This window comes from Hylobates moloch, unplaced genomic scaffold (genome assembly GCF_009828535.3).
Source record: "Hylobates moloch isolate HMO894 unplaced genomic scaffold, HMol_V3 SCAFFOLD_12, whole genome shotgun sequence".
Taxonomy (NCBI): domain Eukaryota; kingdom Metazoa; phylum Chordata; class Mammalia; order Primates; family Hylobatidae; genus Hylobates; species Hylobates moloch.
Window position 1 is genome coordinate 75,161,687 of NW_026652287.1, and position 19,312 is coordinate 75,180,998.

Genomic DNA, 19,312 nt, shown 5'->3' on the forward strand with positions numbered 1-19,312 from the left:
AGACACTCTCCTCTGAGGGCCCAGGATCTCCCCAGGCAATTGCTGCCAGAAAACAGGGAACATGGCTCTATGCCCTCAGAACCAGAAACACTCTTCCCTTCTCTGTCTCAGAAGAAACTCTCAAAAGTTTCTTTTTCCACTCTAGGTGGGCCTATATCTATTAGAACCTACTCAAGCAAACTCACATACACATGCACACACACACACACGGATAGGTAAGTGAATTAGTCAGAGTTCTCTAGAGGGACAGAACTAATAGAATAGATGTATATATGAAGGGGACTTTATTAGGAGAGTTGACTCATGTGATCACAAGGTGAAGGCTGTCTGCAAGCTAAGGAGCCAGGAAGCCAGTCCAAGTCCCAAAACCTCAAACGTAGGGAAGCCAATAGTGCAGCCTTCGGCCTGTGGACAAAGGCCTGAGAGGCCCTGGCAAATCACTGATATAAGCCCAAGAGTCCAAAAGCTGAAGAACTTGGAGTCTGATCTTTGAAAGCAGGAAAAACCCAGCATGGGAGAAAGATGGAGGCCAGAAGACACCAGTCTAGTTCTTCCACATTCCTCTGTCTGCTTTGATCCTAGCTGTGCTGGCAGCTGATTAGATGATGCCCACCCACACTGAGGGTGGGTCTGCCTCTCCGAGTCCACTGGCTCAAATGTTAATTTCCTTTGGCAACACCCTCACAGACACAACCAGGGACAATACTTTGCATCTTTTAATCCAATCAAGTTGACACTTAATATTAACCATCACAGTAAGGTTCAGATTCTGAATGTAGTTCTTCACAATTTCTGCCTCAGACTGTGAGACAACAAAGAAAAAAGCTTGCCTGACTTATTGGAATTGAGCTGGAGGGTTCTCTTTTATTCTATCAGATCACTTTATTCCACACAACTTAGATCATATAGACTTACTGTAATATTTTTCTTTTAATATCGCAGAAGAATTTGTCAACTGTGGGTCATATTAATTAACTCCTCAGTATATTTGACAAAATGTTTTTAATATTCTTGCTCTCGTTCAAACTCTATGTAAGGATTTGCTCTACTTACTATTGTAAACACACACACACACACAAATTCTATGTAAGGATTTGCTCTACTTACTATTGAAAACACACACACACACGCACAATTTAGCAACTGAAACCAATCATTTTACTTTGTTCACAAGAATATAGAAGAGCTTGGCTGCATAGTTCTCACTTGGGATCTTTTAGATGAATGTAGTAAGGTGTTGATTAGAGGTGCAATCAACCTAAGACATTTCATTTACATGTAGACAATTGAGGTTAGCTCTCAGCTGAGAGGTCAGCTCTAGCTGTTAACCAGAGCACCTATATGTGGCCCCTCTAGTTTGGCGGTCTCAGGTAGTCCGACTTCTTACCTGGTGGCTCAAGTGTCCCAGCAAACAAGGCAGAAACTACATTGCATTTTTTTTTGCCTAGTCTGGAAAGTAACATAGCATCACTTTAGACACAACCTAGTGGCTGCAAGAGACTACTAACAAGTCACCCAGATTCAAGCAGAGGGGACACAGAGCCCATCTCTTGATGCAAAGTCAAGTTCACTATGTAAGAGTATATGGGATGAGAGATACTATTGCAGCTGTGTTTGGAAAACATATGTTACAGAATTCAGGATCATCAGTGGTCTTAGTGTGTACACCAGAGAAAATAGCAATGCTGCCTAAGGTCTTTAAAGACAAAATTAGCCTCATGTATGTATCATTTTCCAGTTAATCTGAATAACACAAATTTTGTTACTAACTCCTTTTTTAAGCTGCCACCTTGTTACATGCTTTGAAGGAAAAGAGTTAATAGACCTAATGCAAGGTTTTGATTTTCTTTCGTGGACGCTGCTGAAGAAAGAGAATTAATAATAATGAGAGGCTTATTAAATTCAGGAGGAAGTGGTGGCATACAAATTATTCCTACCTAGAAAAATATGTTTTTAAAAGAACAGCTCTTATAACTGCCATTCAGGATAATCAGGGAAAAAAAAGAAAAGCTTTTAATTAATTGACGAAAACAGAGGAAATAGAGTATTCAGAATATATACGTGTGTGTGCATGCGCATGTGCTAGACTGTGGTAAGTACTATATCTATATCTACGTCTCTGTTATATCCATATCTATTCCATACTCACATCAACCTGCAGTTGAAGTAGAGACTCAATAGCTTCCCAAAGTCATGCAACTAATTTGTAGAAGAGCTCAAGTCTGAAGTCAGTATTCAGTGATTTCAAAGCCTGTGCCCATTCCACATCATTTATATTAAAATACTAATATAAGTACATACTTTTTCTTAATAAGATGGTCATCTGAATGCTTCCTCAAAATACCTTTTCATTTATAACATGCTTTCTAAAAAGTTCCTTGATAAAACTCTTCAGCTACTAGATAAATATGCAACTTTCATAAGTGAAACACGATTTCCTTGAAACACTGTCATTTGTTTCATATCAGCTTTATCATCATTCAAAATTCCCAGGAAATTCAACATGTATTTGTGAAGGTGAGAATCTTTACACTTTATAATTAAATTCATTTAGACATGGCTTGGAAGTCCCATCCTAACTTGATAAAAGCGAAAGTTAAAAGCAACAAGGGACTTGATTTTTTTCTCTCCTTGAATAAAATTTGTCCACTGGATAGGTAATTGCTTCTTCAAATCCTTCCAAATGACTTTATTTTGCTTGGATATCCAAAAATTATACAAATCAGCTTATATAAGATTAAAGAGAGAAATCTGAAAATGTATATCCATTAGTACGTTTTCACAATTTATACAATCAAATCTCCAAAATCCTTTACCATTTCAGTATTTTATATTAAAATACATTCATTTCATTTCAATAATACCCTAATAAATCATATGTTTTCAGAATAGAGAATTATTATTAATCCCCTAGGATGACATATGCAGGTCTTAAATGCTCTGCTGCACCTAGTTTATGCCCATGTTGTATCAATTATGGACTTCTGGTATTTGAATCTTTAACTTTACTACTTTAGGCACTGTATATGCCTAAATGCCATGCCATTTTTGGGTCTGTGATGCATACTACAGTGTCTAACAGAGAACTGCAGCTATGAACTGACTTAAATCAATTAAGCCATGCACAAGTAATAGGTTCCTTTTGGTAGGTAACCAATGGCCCTCTCTGCAAAAAAGTCTTTGAGGTAGGTGGAAATTAGCTACCCCATCCCTTACTTCTAGGTTGTAATAACATACATTTGAGAATAAGTTCTGCCACATAAACATTTGTTAAACAAATATTTCTTAGCGAAGAGGCCAAAAAAGTTTACACAACCTGTTCTGTAAAATCAGTGCAATCCCAGCAGTTTGTCCTTTAGAGACTTCAACCATCACTCTGCATGAAAGGTTCACCAAGGAAGTAGCAGTAACATTACAGGACAGGATCTGCTTACTTTATTATCAGTCGAACAACCAGAAGTCTTTCTAATCCATGGGTGGACCAAGATTCCTTTAAGGCTCTAACAGCACACTATTTTCATGGATGGAATTAATTATGCTTAGAAGCCTAATTAGCTAAGTATCAGATGTTGATCGAGTTCCAAAAAATGGAAGCGAATATAGTAGCCCTTAAGCAGTAAGGCTTTGTGGAAAAATGGCCAGCTAGAACATGCATTCTGTGTATTATTAGGGCAACTTACAGCTTCCATAGGTGAATTTTGCACAAAATTGCATGTTCATACTATTTATGTGGAGTCTACTAAAGTGTTTTGATGCAAAAGTGCTCCAAAACAAGAACCCTGACAATTTCTGCTCAATAAATCACACATTTACCCAGCCGACTAATAATTGATTTAATGCTTACCCCATGTCAGACACTGCTAGACACCCACCAGGATCACAAAGCTGAATAAGATATTGTTCTTATCTTCAAGAAGTTTACAGTCTAGTGAGAGAAACACAAGCAGAGTTATGAGAACAGCAGAAAGTGATGAATGCTAGAGTAAAGGTACACCCAGGGTGTCAATGGGATCCCAATATATCAGATTCAAGAGTTTGTCTGATTTAACTTTTCAGAAGACATTATTCTTAAGGTAGTATTTGAAGATCAGTATGAATAATTTAATGCACTAAGTGCAGAAAATAATTTTGGATAAAAGTAGCAGAACAGATATGAAAGCGCAGAGGTTGGAAATCTCACAATCCATTTTAAAAGCTGTTACATAGTTCAGAATGACTGGAAGAATGTGGGGAGTGAGCTGAGTATAGGGAGATGAGCTTAAGAAAACAAGATCTTTTAGGTTTTATGTGTTAAGGTCAGAGCTTGAACTTTTATGAGAGATATGAGGTACCAGGGAAGAATTTTATTCAGGAAGTAATGTATATTGTAAAAGGGCATTCCAACATCAATGGGTTGAAACAGGACTGGGAAGGAGGCAGAGTTGATGAGAGGGAGTACACACAGAAGCGGTAAGAATTTGAACTAAGGCATAAGCATTGAAAACAGTGAACGAGAGAGATTTAAAGAACCAATGGATAAATTCAAGAACCAATAGCACCTGAGACTGAGTGGGTAATAGAGAGTGTGAGAAAAATCTAGAATATCTCAGAGCCTTGGCCTACTGCAAGGGTAGTGCCACTCACCCTGTACAAACGACTGACTGGCAGAATAAATAATGATTAAGTGCACAGTGGCTCCAATATGAAGCATTTATTCTTTATTAAGTACATCCAAGAAATCAGTTTACCTCAGAAGTTTATAGAACTTTAAAATAAAAATGGAAGGATATGACAAGAGCTTCTTCTCATGATCAGAAACTAATATATCCATGTCCACCCTGCAGATTCTTTTTGCTCTTCTCTTGCTTGGCTTGTTTTATATATGCTCATTACCTTCTATTTCTTTTTTTTAAGCACTTTCATGTTTGTCCTTGCTGGTCAACCTAGTAGTGATTATAGTTTATCAGGGTACATGTTTTATATCTGCAAGCACTACAAACTATACTTTCATAAAAGCATGTTACATAATCTGCAGTAAACATAGCCTAATGTACACAATTCTCTCCTGAAATACTTGATAACAAACAACTTAAACTGGAAGTCAAAAGTAATATGTAAAATAAAATATGATCTACAGCTGTATCAAGATTATGAATTACTCTAAGTGATTGCCTCTATGCAGTCACTGGTTCATTAGCACATATATTTATATACTATAAAATTTAAAACAGGGACATACATTTTTAACTGTAATGCAATTGCTCCATCATGCAAATATGTATGTCCTTTCCATTAAAAGTTAGCTTAAAATTCCTATATAATATACCTTGTCTTTTTAATAAAATGTGAGTTTTTCCTTAAAATTCTCTAAACTTTTATTTTTAAAATATAAAAACAGAAAAATCAGTATATACAATTCCATAAACAGTATGGTTAACTGAGAAAGCAATTATATAGCATACAAGCAAGTAACTTACAAAGATATAGAGATCTATAAAATATACATAACTATAAAATTCATGTAACAGCATTACAACATATAATTTAATATTTTAACGTTTTCAAGAGGTCTTTTAGAATTACAAAGACTATTAAGCATAGGATTTCAAAAGCCAGTTGTGTTGGGGATGTTTGAAATGTCACTTCTCCTAAATGCTCTTTTATTAAGTTTAATACTAAATAACAGATTTTACTATACCAAAATCTAAGAAGAATGCAGGCAGTGAGGCAAATCCAAAAGCAGAATGATTTACTGTTTCACCAATTCTAACAAAATACACCAAAAAACATCTCATAGATAGAGCTATTTACTACAAATAACCACATGTGAATGCTTATATTAGGAAGATTAATACTAAGAGTATGCTGTCATGTTAACACGTTGCATTCCAAAAGTAGTTTCCCTTTTTGTTTTAAAGTATAACAGACTATACATTTTCTGATTATAGTAACAGAAAAATATGACATGCCAACATTAAGAATACGTTACTTAAGAACTAAATAAAAATTATCAATGAAAAACACTCTATGCATATTGAGCACCCCCAGTATTAGTCATTTTTAACAAGAACAACTTGTAGGGCTTAAGATGTCTATAGTTGGATAAATTTTTCCAAGAAAAAGATACGTGACAAAAATAGTGTTATAGACTTATTTCTGCCTAAATGTCTTCTAGCATATTGTTTTAATAACCTAATTTTTAAAAAAATCAAGAAATAAAGAATTTAGCCAGTGAAAATAGCACTAAGAGGTTTACACATATTTTCCCTCTCATATTTTAGTACTAAGTTTTAGTACCTTCTCAAATCTTGAAAAGTGCAACTTTGAATTTGTTGGGTTCACATGTATCAGGCTTCTCATATTGCTGCCAAGTATAGATGGATACAGTGGTATGTCTAAAGTCATATTCTACAAAGTAAATATTTTCATTTTGAATCACTTATTTTTTCTAATTTATGTTATATTAACATAGAAAATTTAAAATTATGAAGTTGAGAACAACTCATAAAGTTGTCTCTTTTCTCTGTATTCCCAGGAAGAAATGACTAGCAAAGAATTTAGAAAGAATGATTATAATACATGTAACTATTAAATAACATATATTTAGAAGGAAATGTTACAATTGTTTGTTATACTAAAAGAGATGTTTAGAATATCATACATTCATTTTAGGATATAAAATATGCTTTCACATTTTAGGCAATAATTACTGAACTATTCCTTAGATTCATATATGCAACAATATACTTTTAGGATCTTTCTTTAATAAGATAATGTATTCATCTTAATAGAGAACATTTCCCTTTCATATTGCTCAATAGCAATTGTATGCTGGTAAAAAGGATTGCAGTTAAAAAACAGAATAAAAGAACAAATACAACTGGTCATTAGAATAACTACATTGTGCTCTATTTAACCAACAACGGTACATAATTTAGAAGACAGATTTATAAGACAAGTCAGTATTTAAAGGAGCATCATGGGGTAAACCTCCATCATTTGAAATATTCTATATACAGAAAACATCTGTAATCACACTGCTTGAAAAATTTCTCTTTGCATATCCTTTAACATTTTCATGTGTTAAACACACGTTGAATTATTTCACTGGCTTTGGGCCCAATTCTAATTTATCAAATTGACAATGGTGGCAAATATATTCTGAGGAAGAGATAGCAAAAAACAATGTGAAAAGACAGGAAACTTGGTTAATAAATAGATGCTGCCATATTGTTTGATGCAGATGTAACTTTCCTATTGAAGTTAATAAAAAATGACCTCTAAAATATACGCAAGATAAGTAATAAACCAAAAAGACATCTTTACAAATGTATGGACATGTGAGCAGGCATACACATGCACAAACACTCACACACTCCTACATCTATTTTTCTGCATAGCTCTCTTTCCAGATTCAACATTTTTGAGAAAAAAACAAACAAACAAACAAATAAACAAAACCAGAATAAAGGAAGTCCTAGGAAAATATATTCCAGTGTTTGATCATCCTTTAAATTGAAATCATCTCTCCAATAAAATGCTTAGTGCTGATGACATATGTATTATTAAAGACTAAATCCCCCATGGAGTACGTAAGATGTTAACAAAATCTTCATCATCTACTATTCCTATACTTAAACCTTCATAGTAATCTTCAAATTCACCATAGGACACTTCATCAGACTTGCTGCAGGCAACTTTTAATGTTTCTAGAAAGGATGATTTGATTTCTTCCTCTGTTGAATGGCCTGTAAAATAGTACTGAGTATGAAACAGTTTCCTGAAAAGTTCAGTGAAATGACTGATGATGTTAAAGGAATACTTAATCATCTTATGAAATACTTTCAGCAATTTGAAATCTTTTGTCAAACTACCAGCCAATTTATTTACACATGAACTGGAATTATTTCATCTCATTCGATTTGCCACTCCTTCCCTGCCCCCTGCGCTCCTGCACTGATCTATCTCTAGGACCCCAGCATAGAACACAATTTTTTTTATCATAAATTTTTAAAAAGAACAGAGGAATTGACAGATGAAAGGAAGCTATAGTGACTGATCAGATAACACTGAAAAGAGAATAAACAGAGGCCCATATACAATAGTAGAAAAAGGGTCAAAAATTTCTATGTGACCCTCTAAAACGTTTTAAAGTCAGGTTATGTTTTAAATAACAGGCTTAGATGGGAATACCACTCAAACTGTTTGTCTAACAGGGTGGACAAAATTAAGGTGAGAGTTAATTTTGTTTTCCCTCAAACCAGAGGTTCTCTAATGCACTTAGACAATAATGCATTGCAAAGGGTCTTTCAAACTAAAGGAATGAAATCTACTTTGAATATTAAGAAGTTTGCTTTCTTTTAAAAACATACATAAGAAATAGAGAAAAAGTGATTATTTTATAAAATACAAGTTGAATGTAAAAAGACTGAATAATGATGCTACGTAGAGATGGTAATATAAAATAATAATATGAAGTTTTAATTGAATGTTAGTCAAGGCTAAAAATTAATCAAGATCCAAACTATATAAAAACATAAATTTTGGTAGAAATTTCCCTCTTTGTTTACCAGCCATACTTTTGAACAGAGGAGTTTTAACACAGTTTTTTTCTGAGGAAACATTTGTCACTCAAATTTATATTTCAAATAGCAAACAATTTCATACCTCCTTTATATCCCTCATCCAGGAAATATCTACCTCCTATCACCTATAACTAAATTTTTTTCAGTCCTCTCGAAGACCAGAAAATATTTACAGCAAAAAATGTTATATTTCTAAAACAATTATACAGAAACACATTTGGGATATCCCATTTCTATTAAACCTTAAAATACTATTTTCTAATATATTACTTAAGCAAATTTAAGAAGGAATATTTTCTATAGTTAAAATTAAATTGTATGTGTTATAAGAGCCTTACCTTAAAATTAATTGTAAATTGTGAACAAACTATATCCGAGAGCTGGGCATGTGAATAGATTATAATTTGCAATAATAAATAATAATAGGGGTACTTTTTTCTTCTTTGAAATACAGTGACAAATTTTCTTCTATTTAGGAATATTTAGCTTACCTGTTGTCATTCTTAATATGAACACAAAGAAAAATTATGGAATTTTTGAAACCAAAAGAGGCTTTCCCAACAACAACAAAAATAAAACCCTCATCAAAAATTCCATGACACATAATAAAGCTGAAGCTATTTTAGCAACCTAATTAATATTATTAGATGAGAAAAGAGAAAGAGAAAAAATACATGGTGTTAAACTATTTCGTTCTTATATTTAGTATGACTAATTAAGAGAAAGAAACAGATAATGACGTGTTTAAAGGAAAAAATACACTAGCAACAATTAAACATACACTAAAAATTCTCTTAGAGTGGCTGTAGTTTATTTAATGTTATGAATAAGCAAATTAAACTATTTCAACAAGAAATAGATAATTAGAAATTTGGAATCCAGTGATGATTAACTTTAATCTTCATAACCAAATCTCATGTTTTTCATTTCACAATTAAAAGTAATAAATTAACCATATATGAGGGTTAATGATGACAAGAAACCAAAGTAATTGCAGTGTATCTCTTTTAATAGTAAGGAATAAAATTCTAAAAATAATAGTATTCTATAGTATTTAGCAGTACAGAATTAAAGTTATAAGTTGAAAAGAAATTATTCATAAAATATTGTCAATAAATATTCCTTAAAGATGGACGATCATTAAATAAACAAATATATGTGTAACCTCCCTAGTAATGAAGGAACTCCAAGTAAAATGGGTTTCTTTTAACCTATCAGATTGGCAAAGTGAAATTTTTTGGCAAAGTTGTGGAGGAAAATAACTCTTCAACAAATGGCCATATAATCTAATGTAGTCATTTTACAATGTAATTTGGAAGTATCACTTAAAATTTTAAATGCAGACATCCCAGTAATTCTAGGTATTAATATCACTCCAAGGAAGCAGTAGAAAACAGGCCTGAAGAGTCACAAATAAGCGCATTTATTGCTTCATTAGTTGTTGATCAATAATTAGAACTTAAAATCTAACAATAAAAGAATGGCTAGGTAAATGATAGTATATTGATTCATAAAAAGAATAATATATGCAAGATAAAAAATAAGGTGGCTCAATGTGGATTAACATATAAAGAACTCCAAAACATACTCACGAGTGTAAAAAGCAAATTATATAATATTATCTTCAGTGCACCTTTCATGTCAAAAAAACTTCAAAAAGCATTAAATATTTATAGTACGCACATAGCCATGAAAATTCGTAGAGTAAGTAAAATTCATAATATATTACCTGAAATATATATGCTAGATGATAATTTTGACTTCCATGGAAGGAAATGTAAAGAGGAGAGTTGTGGTGGTCAAACACTTTCTTTATAAAAAGCATGCACTTATAAAACAATTATTTTAAAAAGTTAGAAAAAATGTAGTAAGATACAAATCTCTAGAGTTACTTTAGGGAATTTACAATATCCTCAAATTTTGATAGATATCTGTATGTTCATTCTATATATAGCTCCATCCCTAGAGAAAGACACTCCCTCATTTCTGCTTAAATCCTTAAGTATGGATAACTATATAAGCAGATATAGTAAAAATAACTCTGAGAACCTGCAGATGTATTTATCTATTTTCTAAACCTATTTCATTATTTTTAACTTAAATCCCTTACTATCTCCTAAGTAGGAAATGAGCTCTATATTGATAATAAATATCAAATAATCAAATGAGTATGGGCAATAGACCTAAGAATTTTTAAATGAAGAAAGGCAAATAGTTCCTAAGTTTCTGGTTCAAAACATAGTTTATTTCCTCCCTAATGGCCTCAGTCTAAGGTTTAAATTAATATAAAGATATTATCTTTATTAAGTAACATTTTCAAAGTCCAATGCATTTTAACTCCGAATTAATTACCTGAAATTACTTGAGAATGCTTCTTTGCACAATAACATTTTCTTATGTTTATAATAGGCACACTGCCAGTTTTGTTGAAATCCAGTTTCATAAAGGCCTAAACAGACAAATATTATTATTATTAGTTTGTTGGTTGGTTGTTTTGTTTTGTTTTGAGACAGAGTCTTGCTCTGTCACCCAGGCTGGAGTGCAATGGCGCGATCTCAGCTCACTGCAATCTCCGCCTCCCAGGTTCAAGCGATTCTCCTGCCTCAGCCTACTGAGTAGCTGGGACTACAGGCGCCTGCCACCACGCCCAGCTATTTTTTGTATTTTTAGTAGAGATGGGGTTTTGCCATGTTGGTCAGGCTGATCTCAAATTCCTAACCTCAGGTGATCCACCCGCCTCGGCCTCCCAAAGTACTGGGATTACAGGCATGAGCCACCATGCCTGACCTGACAAATGTTATTTTTTAAGTAAAATTATTAGACATAGGAATCTAATTTTCTATTTTACAGTAGGTTATTTCTGAGCTATAAACAAGACATTTTAAAAGTACTATACTGATATACGAAAGAACAATTATAAATACAGGAGGAAAGACAGTGAAGCAAGATATTAGGAAATCTGTACTCAATTAAAGTTCTACCACTTTCTGGCATCTTGACCTTGAGAAAGTAACCTGACCTCTACTTCCATGGCCTGTCTCCCCTGAAAACTGAAGAGATGGGTAAAAGACCTCTCAGGTAACTTCCAGCTCTAGGATTCATATGAAACGTACAAATGGCCAAAGAGATTGCCAAGACGAATATTTTAACTCAAGAAGTGAATTAGCAAATATTTCCTCCCTAAAATCAATGAAAAAGTGAAATACCTTTTAAATGAGTTATGTTACTCTATTTCTTGAAATTTAATACACTTTTTAAAATGTAGTTGTGTTATTATTCCTCTAATTCAGTGTGGCTCTATCATAAGATATCATAAAATATTTCATTGGGAAGAGTATTCACTACTTAGAAAGACACAAGCTACCCAAAGCAACATTCTGCATTTGTAGTGGGGTAAAAACTAGAATCAAGTCTGGTTATTCACAATATTGCATTCACAGAAATATGGAAGCTGTTGTAGACTGACTTGTGTTCCTCCAAAATTCATATGTTGAACCTAATCCCCAGTAGCTCAGAATATGACTGTATTTGAAGGTAGGGCCTTTAAAGGGATAGTTAAGTTAAAATGAAATCATTAGAGTGGCCCCTTATCCAATATGACTGGTGTCTCCTTATAAGAAGGCAGTAGGGCCAGGCATGGTGGCTCACGCCTGTAATCCCAGCACTTTGGGAAGCTGAGGTGGGTGGATCACCTGAGGTCAGGAGTTCAAGACCAGCTTGGCCAACATGGTGAAACCCTGTCTCTACTGAAAATACAAAGATTAGCCAGGCATGGTGGTGTGTGCCTGTAATCCCAGCTACTTGGGAGGCTGAGACAGAAGAATCGCTTGAACCCAGAAGGTGGAGGTTGCAGTGAACCAAGATCACACCACTGCCCTCCAGTCTGGGCAACAGAGCAAGACTCCACCTCAAAAAAATAAATAAATAAAAGACAGCAGGACACAACACAGACAAAGGGAAGACCATGTGAGGACACAGAGAACACGCAGCCATCTGCAAGCCAAGGAGAGAGGCCTCAGAAGGAACCAAACCTGCTGATACCTTGTTTGTGAACTTCTAACCTCCAGAGCTATGAGACAATAAATTTCTATTATTTCAGTCACCTAGTCTGTGGTATTTTGTTATGGAAGCCCAAGCAAACTCATACAGAACTGCATAACATTTATCTTGCCCTCTATTCCCTTTACCAAGATTTATGAAAGAGACAAGCCTCCAATTTCTATACCAGATTCTCAAACCTATCACCAGGAAGGACATGGAAAGTACGAATAAGTACACATTTATAAATATTATGTGGTGAATTTGTCTAATTTAAGGTTTTTACTATGTCTCTTGCCCAGTAAATTTCTCTATTTGGGATTTATATAGTTATTTACATTATATAGAATAGCTTTATTTCAATATTAAGTACATATGCAAAAGAAAAAAGATAACTACATTGCTCAAAAGTATGCTCTAAAAAATGGCTACCAAAACCCAAGTAATACATAGCTTCCTATTAAAGTCAGTACTCCTGTTTTTAATTCCAATTTAACATGATTATTTTAATTTACAAGTTAATATTTATCATGCATATTCTAAAGATCAGAGAAACATTTTTTAGTCATCATCCTAAAACAAAATATCTGGAGTATTAACACTGGAACAGCCACAATGCTAAGAATTGTATATGCATTATCTTATTCAATCTTTACACCAACTCTATGAGATAGGAAACTGAGGCTTAGGAATATTTTATAATACATATATTCACGTAGCTAGTCATTTATGGAGGTAACAACTTATGGAGCTAGTAATTTGTTAACCAAAATTTGATTTCAAATTTTATTTTCCTCTCATAGTATTTTTCTAAAATATAAATACAAGTTATTTTGCTTCATTCTGAGTCGATTTGTATGCATATGGACCTGTTTTCTGTTTTACTAAACCCAACATATGTTATAAGTAAATAGATTTAAAACATTTTAAACGGTACTTAATTAAAGTTTTAAAATACTGAACCTAACAATCTATTAAAAATAACAATTTGAAAGATTACTTAACAAAGTTACCTTTCGAACATATGATTTCCTATATTCATTCATTTCACCAATAATACCACGTTTGAATTCTCCATAATCAACCTTGCCATTGCCGTTGTCATTCAGAATTAGCCAAGCAGACTCAAAATCCTGGAAATAATCAGAGATAACTGTTGCATTTTTAAGTTATAAATCATCACAACAAAATCATCTTAGTTGTATTTTGTTACATCTTCTGTAGTCCTAGATATGATAACTCATTTAATAAGAAAATTGAAGAAGCTACATAAAAATCCAATCAAAGCCACTAAAAAAGTGATTTAGAGGAACCTGTGGTGAGCAGTTCTGTAAAGTTAGGAGCCATTTGGGAGAGACAATAGCTCACAAATTTATCTTTTTTAAGTTTTATTTTTGATGGACAAATAATAATTGTATATAGTTATAGGGCACAATATGAGATTTCAATACATGTGTACATTATAGAATAATACAATCATATCTATCATCTTAAATATTTATCATTTCTTTGTGATGAGAACACTTAAAATCCTCCCTTTTAGGTATTTTGAAATATACATTATTATAAACTATAGTTATCATGCTATGCAATAGATCACCCAGAACTTAATCCACCGTGTAATGAAAACTTGTACCTTTTGACCAATTTTCCATTTTCCTTGTATACCACCCCTCTCCCCATGCTCTGGTAACAAATTTATCTTTTCAACTTTAATTTATTTCTATATCTATACATCTACCTACCTATAGATATATAGATATGTGTGTGCGTCTGTGTATGTGTGGTTACCATTTACTCAGTTTTGAACATTTAAATACTTTTAATGTATTTTATCTGTGTTAATTCAAAAGTCACATCCGGCCCTGGAGTGCTTCCGATGGCATTATAAGCACTAATTATATTTCTGCTAGTCTTCATGCTTGCAAATATAGATTTGAATGACTCTAATGTTATTCTGTAATTTACACTGAGAGGTATAATTTTGAATAAATCCCTTATGCCAGTTTATTCACTTTACCATTACCATTTACTTCTTCAGCAAATGCACTATTTAATAGAAAGTTCTAACATAGTTTTCCTTGACAACAAAGAAATTACAGCATCATTTTCTCAAACTCAAGTAAATATATTTTTTCAATGTTTTAATCAAGTTGTTAGCTTTAAATGTGAATGTAGATAAAATACCTAACAAGGTACTTGGCAAATAATAGGTACTCAAAAAATATCATCTTCCACTACCTTCTATTTTTTTCAAATAAAACTTTAACTAGAAAAACAAAAGCTAAAGATGCCTGCCTTCCCTCAATTCTCAACAACCCCATACATCTTTGTCTATCATAATTACTGCACATTATGCAGGCTTTAAGTGTCTGTGCAGTTAAACTGAAGATGAGCTTGACCTTTAAAATCATGAGTAATATGTACAGGAGAAGACCGATTTGCTCATCCAATTCATGGATTGCTAGAATTAAAAGATACTTCTTAAAGCTTAAAAGAAATAATTTTCAAGAATTGAGTAATTTAACATAATTGTCAACAACAAGAAATACATATTTATATTTATATATACTGAAGAGATATACATATATATACTCTTTCAAAGATATGGTACACAATGGAAAATAATTACATTAAAAAAGCTGAAGGAAATCACCGATAGTATCTCTATATAAATTAGGCTTTTTAGGGTACATATCAATTTTTTAATCTCAAATCAGGGAGAATGGCTGACTATGCCTTCCCACAAACATTCTTGTTTCAAAGTTAGACCTAGATTAGTGATTCTTAAGTTCTTCTTCTCGAGCTGTTTGTATATGCTTATCATTGCATGAGCAGTTTACAGTGATATTACAGAAAAAATATAAAATATTAAAATATATGAGAAAAGGAGGAAGCATGCTCATGTTTTCATAATATGTTCTCTCTATGTTAGAAGTCTTATATAATTACTGTAGTTTTTGTTCCTAGGTCTAATCATAACAATTTAGCAAATTAATCAAAAAGGGAAGTATTGTTATGATACAGAAAAAGTACTAGATGGGAACATATTATCTGGGTTCTAGTCCTATATCAGCTATTACTTGTGTGTGATTTTATAAACACATACACACACACGCAAGCACTCACACACAAACACATATATATACATATATATATATATATATATATATATATTATATATGTTTTCATCCATAGGCCCAGTTCATAATTCCCATTGCTTTTCCTTGTTCTTGTTACACTTTTATTACAATGTTAGGGCACTTTAGGCCTCAGAAAATGGAATCTCTCTGTCTCTCTCTCTCTGACCTTCTCCTGCCCTTCTTTCACCTGCTCCTTTCCCTCTTCAAGGCAGGAATCGTCTCCTGCCTTTCTGTGTTGGAGCTAGCCATAAAAAATTCTCTGACTTACCTTGTCTAATTGTAGGCTATAAGACTCCCATTTCAGAAGGGGTCCTGCCCCCACCATGGAGGAAGGAATGCTACACAGAGGCCAAGAAGAGTCAGAACAGGCATTCCTTGCTGGGTTTCCTCCTTCAGTCTATCAGTATTAGGTCATACACTTTTGTCCAATCACATTTCTACACAGTTGTGCATGTATCAGTCATGTCTATCCAATGTAGTCTCCATAGAAAAGCCAAGAGGTCAGGGTTCAGGGAGCTTCTGGGTAGCTAAGCTTGTGGAGATTCCTGGAGGGTGGCACCCAGGGAGAGCATGAAAGCTCTGCACTCCTTCCCCGATACCTTGCCCTATTCATCTCTTCATCTGTATCCTTTGTAATATCCATTAGAGTAAACCAGTAAATATAAGTTTTCCTGAGTTTTGTGAGCTGCTCCAGCAAATTAATTGAACCCAAGTAGGAGGTGGTGGGAACCCCCAACTTGAAATTAGTTGATCACAAGTTCCAGGGACCCAAATTTGTGACTGGTGTTCTATGCAGAGTGTGTTGGGGGCAGGGGTTGTCTTGTAGAACTGAGATCTCACCCTGTGGGATCTGAGGCTATCTCCAGGTAGATAATGTCAGAATTGAATTGAATTAGAGGCTATCCACTGGATTTCTACTGCTTGGTATAGGTGGAACCCCCACATGCATTTGGTTGCAGAAGTATTCTGTGCTGATTATTAATGTGTGAAAGCAGAGGAAACACAGTTTGTGCTATTTTTCTATTCACACTCATGTGATTGTAAGCAAAGACATCAAGGCTTTCTAATTTCCTATTGCTGTTTTGTTATTGTTGTTGTTGTTGTTTTAATCTACAAAAGGAAGAGGGGAAGTTAGATGATCCCTAGTATGTATCACTAGGTGGGCAAAAGATTAAACATTATAAAAACCAAAAAGATGGGTATGTCAGAACAATGTTAGGCAACAAGATATTGGCACAGAATTGTACAGCTGATATGGCAGGTTCCCGTGTAATTTTCTTATTTGAGCTTCCAAGCAACTCTAACTGTAACAATTACTTCTGGATTGCTCAGGCAGAGCCCCCCAATCAAAGAAGTTAAAAGACTGATCCAAGATCATACAGTTCAAATAGTAAAGCTAGAACTTGAACCTAAATGTCCTAAGTTCAATTTACAGTGTTCTTTCTACAAAATACACATCTTGTGACAAGACCATTTGAAGCAAAAGAGAACAAAGCAAGAGATCTTTATCTGAAATCCTTGAGACAAACGTGATTCATATGCTTTTAGAATAAAATCCAACCTTCTTAGCATGACATGCAAGACTTTAATGTGCCAGACATTTCTCTCCATTCTTCTCTTTTCCTTCCTTCCATAAATTTATCAATTCAAACTAATGCATTATCTACTTAACTTTCCATATGCTGGGTTCTATTTCAGATGTTAGAAAAAGAGCAGGAACACAAAAACACTCCGGTCCCCACCCTGATGAGACTTAATGATCTACTTGCAGGCAGAGCCAGAAAATACTTACAAAGTGGCATGAAAAAAAAATAAAATGAGAAATTGGTATAGAAAGGACCAAGGATCAGATGGGAGTGCTCCTTTAGACAGAAGTGTCAGGGTAATGCTCTTAACAGAGAAAGCTGTGGCCTGAATGCTAAGAAAACCCAGCATGCAAAGATCTAGTAGATTATTCACAGTGGAGGGAACAGTGTGTGTGAAGATTATTAATCATTTGCAGTGTCAGAAACAGGCCACACTCCCTTCCCCTCCAAGCTTTCACATATGTGTCTCCTTTTCATAAAATACACATTGTCTGATTCACACTCCTCTTTCTCCCTTGTCTGATTAATTCCTCCTCAACCTTCAAAACTCAGCTTAGATGTATCCTCCTCCAGGCATCCTTCCATGATCTTTATTCTCCTTCCCCAGAACCTGTCTTGGAATCAGGTACCTACCCCATGGTGTTTCAACAACATTCTCCATTGAATACATATTTTGTTTTATGTTCATTTTCCTTCAATTATGGTGATCTTGAGAGTACAGAGTATTATCTCAGAGCTTAGCACAATGCCTGGTTATTAAGCTCTTTATAAATATAGGATGGAGCAATGTTTAAACTTTAAAAGCCAACAGGGCTTGTAACCTGATAGCTTAACACTGATAAAGGGCATAGAGAAGGAGAAAATAAATAAAAACTAAAATTTCAGTAGAACAGTGAATAATGCCACCTAAGAATAGCATATTATCTGCTTCAGAGAATTTTCTGTGGCACATACCTTTTCAGACACTTCTAAGTGAAACACTTTTAGAGCTTGCTTAAAATCTGCCTTATCTAAAAGTCCATTTCCTTCCTTGTCCAACTGTTGAAAGTATTTTCCCAATCCAGTCAAAATACGAACACCTCTTTTATGTAGTTTTTCTTTTAGCACATCTGTTCAACAAGAAGAGAGATGAAAACAAATTGTTCCTATGCATAAATGTATAAAGCCACAGTTATCTTTCATAGGAAAATTAAAGTTGATATAACTGAAATAAGGAATGTGAATATTCAAACAAATCAAATGTAAGACAAAAGACTTTGGAAAATAGGATGTTTTTAATCAAGAGGATTAAACATAAAATCACATGTAAATATGCCAGAACTATAGCACCACTGTGTGGTGGAAGTGTTATATTTTTAAAACAGAAAAATGCAGTTTCACTTTATCACCAAGAGAATAACCTAAATATTACAAATAAAATCTTAGATTTTGTTGCATAGACAACCTCTTTAACCACTCCATATCTTTAATCTGTTTTCCTTTTCTTAGTTTTTATCAACTGAATTACAAAACTAATGACAGGCAAGTCACCCAAAAATTATCAGTTCAACGTTTTAAAAATAGTTTGAAATCTTCAAATTGTAACTTGTATACAAAATAGCATCAAGGCTTTTGAATTCTATCCTATACTTATATATTTCATAAGAGGTTATTTGCTTAGATCCCTAGCATTCTCTTGGTAGCTGTTATTTCACTTAATGCACTTTGTACCATATTTACTTAAGAATAGATTGGTAACTTTACTAAAGCAGTTATTAGATATAATACATGAGAGAAAAAAAAAGTCACCAAGTTCAATTGTGACAAATACTGTATTGACAATGATATAATAGAGAAAACTGTTTACACACTTTGGCATCAAGAACATTTGAGAGTCCAAACAAAACTTTTCAAATCTGTTTCTTGCCTTCTTACTGTGAGCCCCTTATCTTTAAAAGATAAATCAGGATTCATGAAAATTCACAAATTAGGCCAAGTGTGA

The 19,312-nt window shown here is 33.7% G+C and overlaps 1 protein-coding gene across 2 annotated transcripts in view; it reads right to left on the bottom strand.

Annotated features, from left to right (window-relative positions):
* Positions 1 to 273: 273 nt before the first annotated feature.
* The window catches only part of CAPS2 (calcyphosine 2), a 120,129-nt gene continuing 101,090 nt past the window's right edge, over positions 274 to 19,312 (bottom strand). For both annotated transcript variants that reach the window (XM_058425884.1, XM_058425885.1), the window contains 7 exons: positions 18,286 to 18,440; positions 13,616 to 13,735; positions 10,917 to 11,013; positions 7,620 to 7,727; positions 6,277 to 6,374; positions 3,845 to 3,925; positions 274 to 802 (listed from right to left, as the gene is read on the bottom strand). In XM_058425884.1, the coding sequence (XP_058281867.1) occupies positions 3,878 to 3,925; positions 6,277 to 6,374; positions 7,620 to 7,727; positions 10,917 to 11,013; positions 13,616 to 13,735; positions 18,286 to 18,440 (626 nt within the window). In that variant the 3' untranslated portion in view covers positions 274 to 802; positions 3,845 to 3,877. The remainder of the gene's footprint in view (positions 803 to 3,844; positions 3,926 to 6,276; positions 6,375 to 7,619; positions 7,728 to 10,916; positions 11,014 to 13,615; positions 13,736 to 18,285; positions 18,441 to 19,312) is intronic.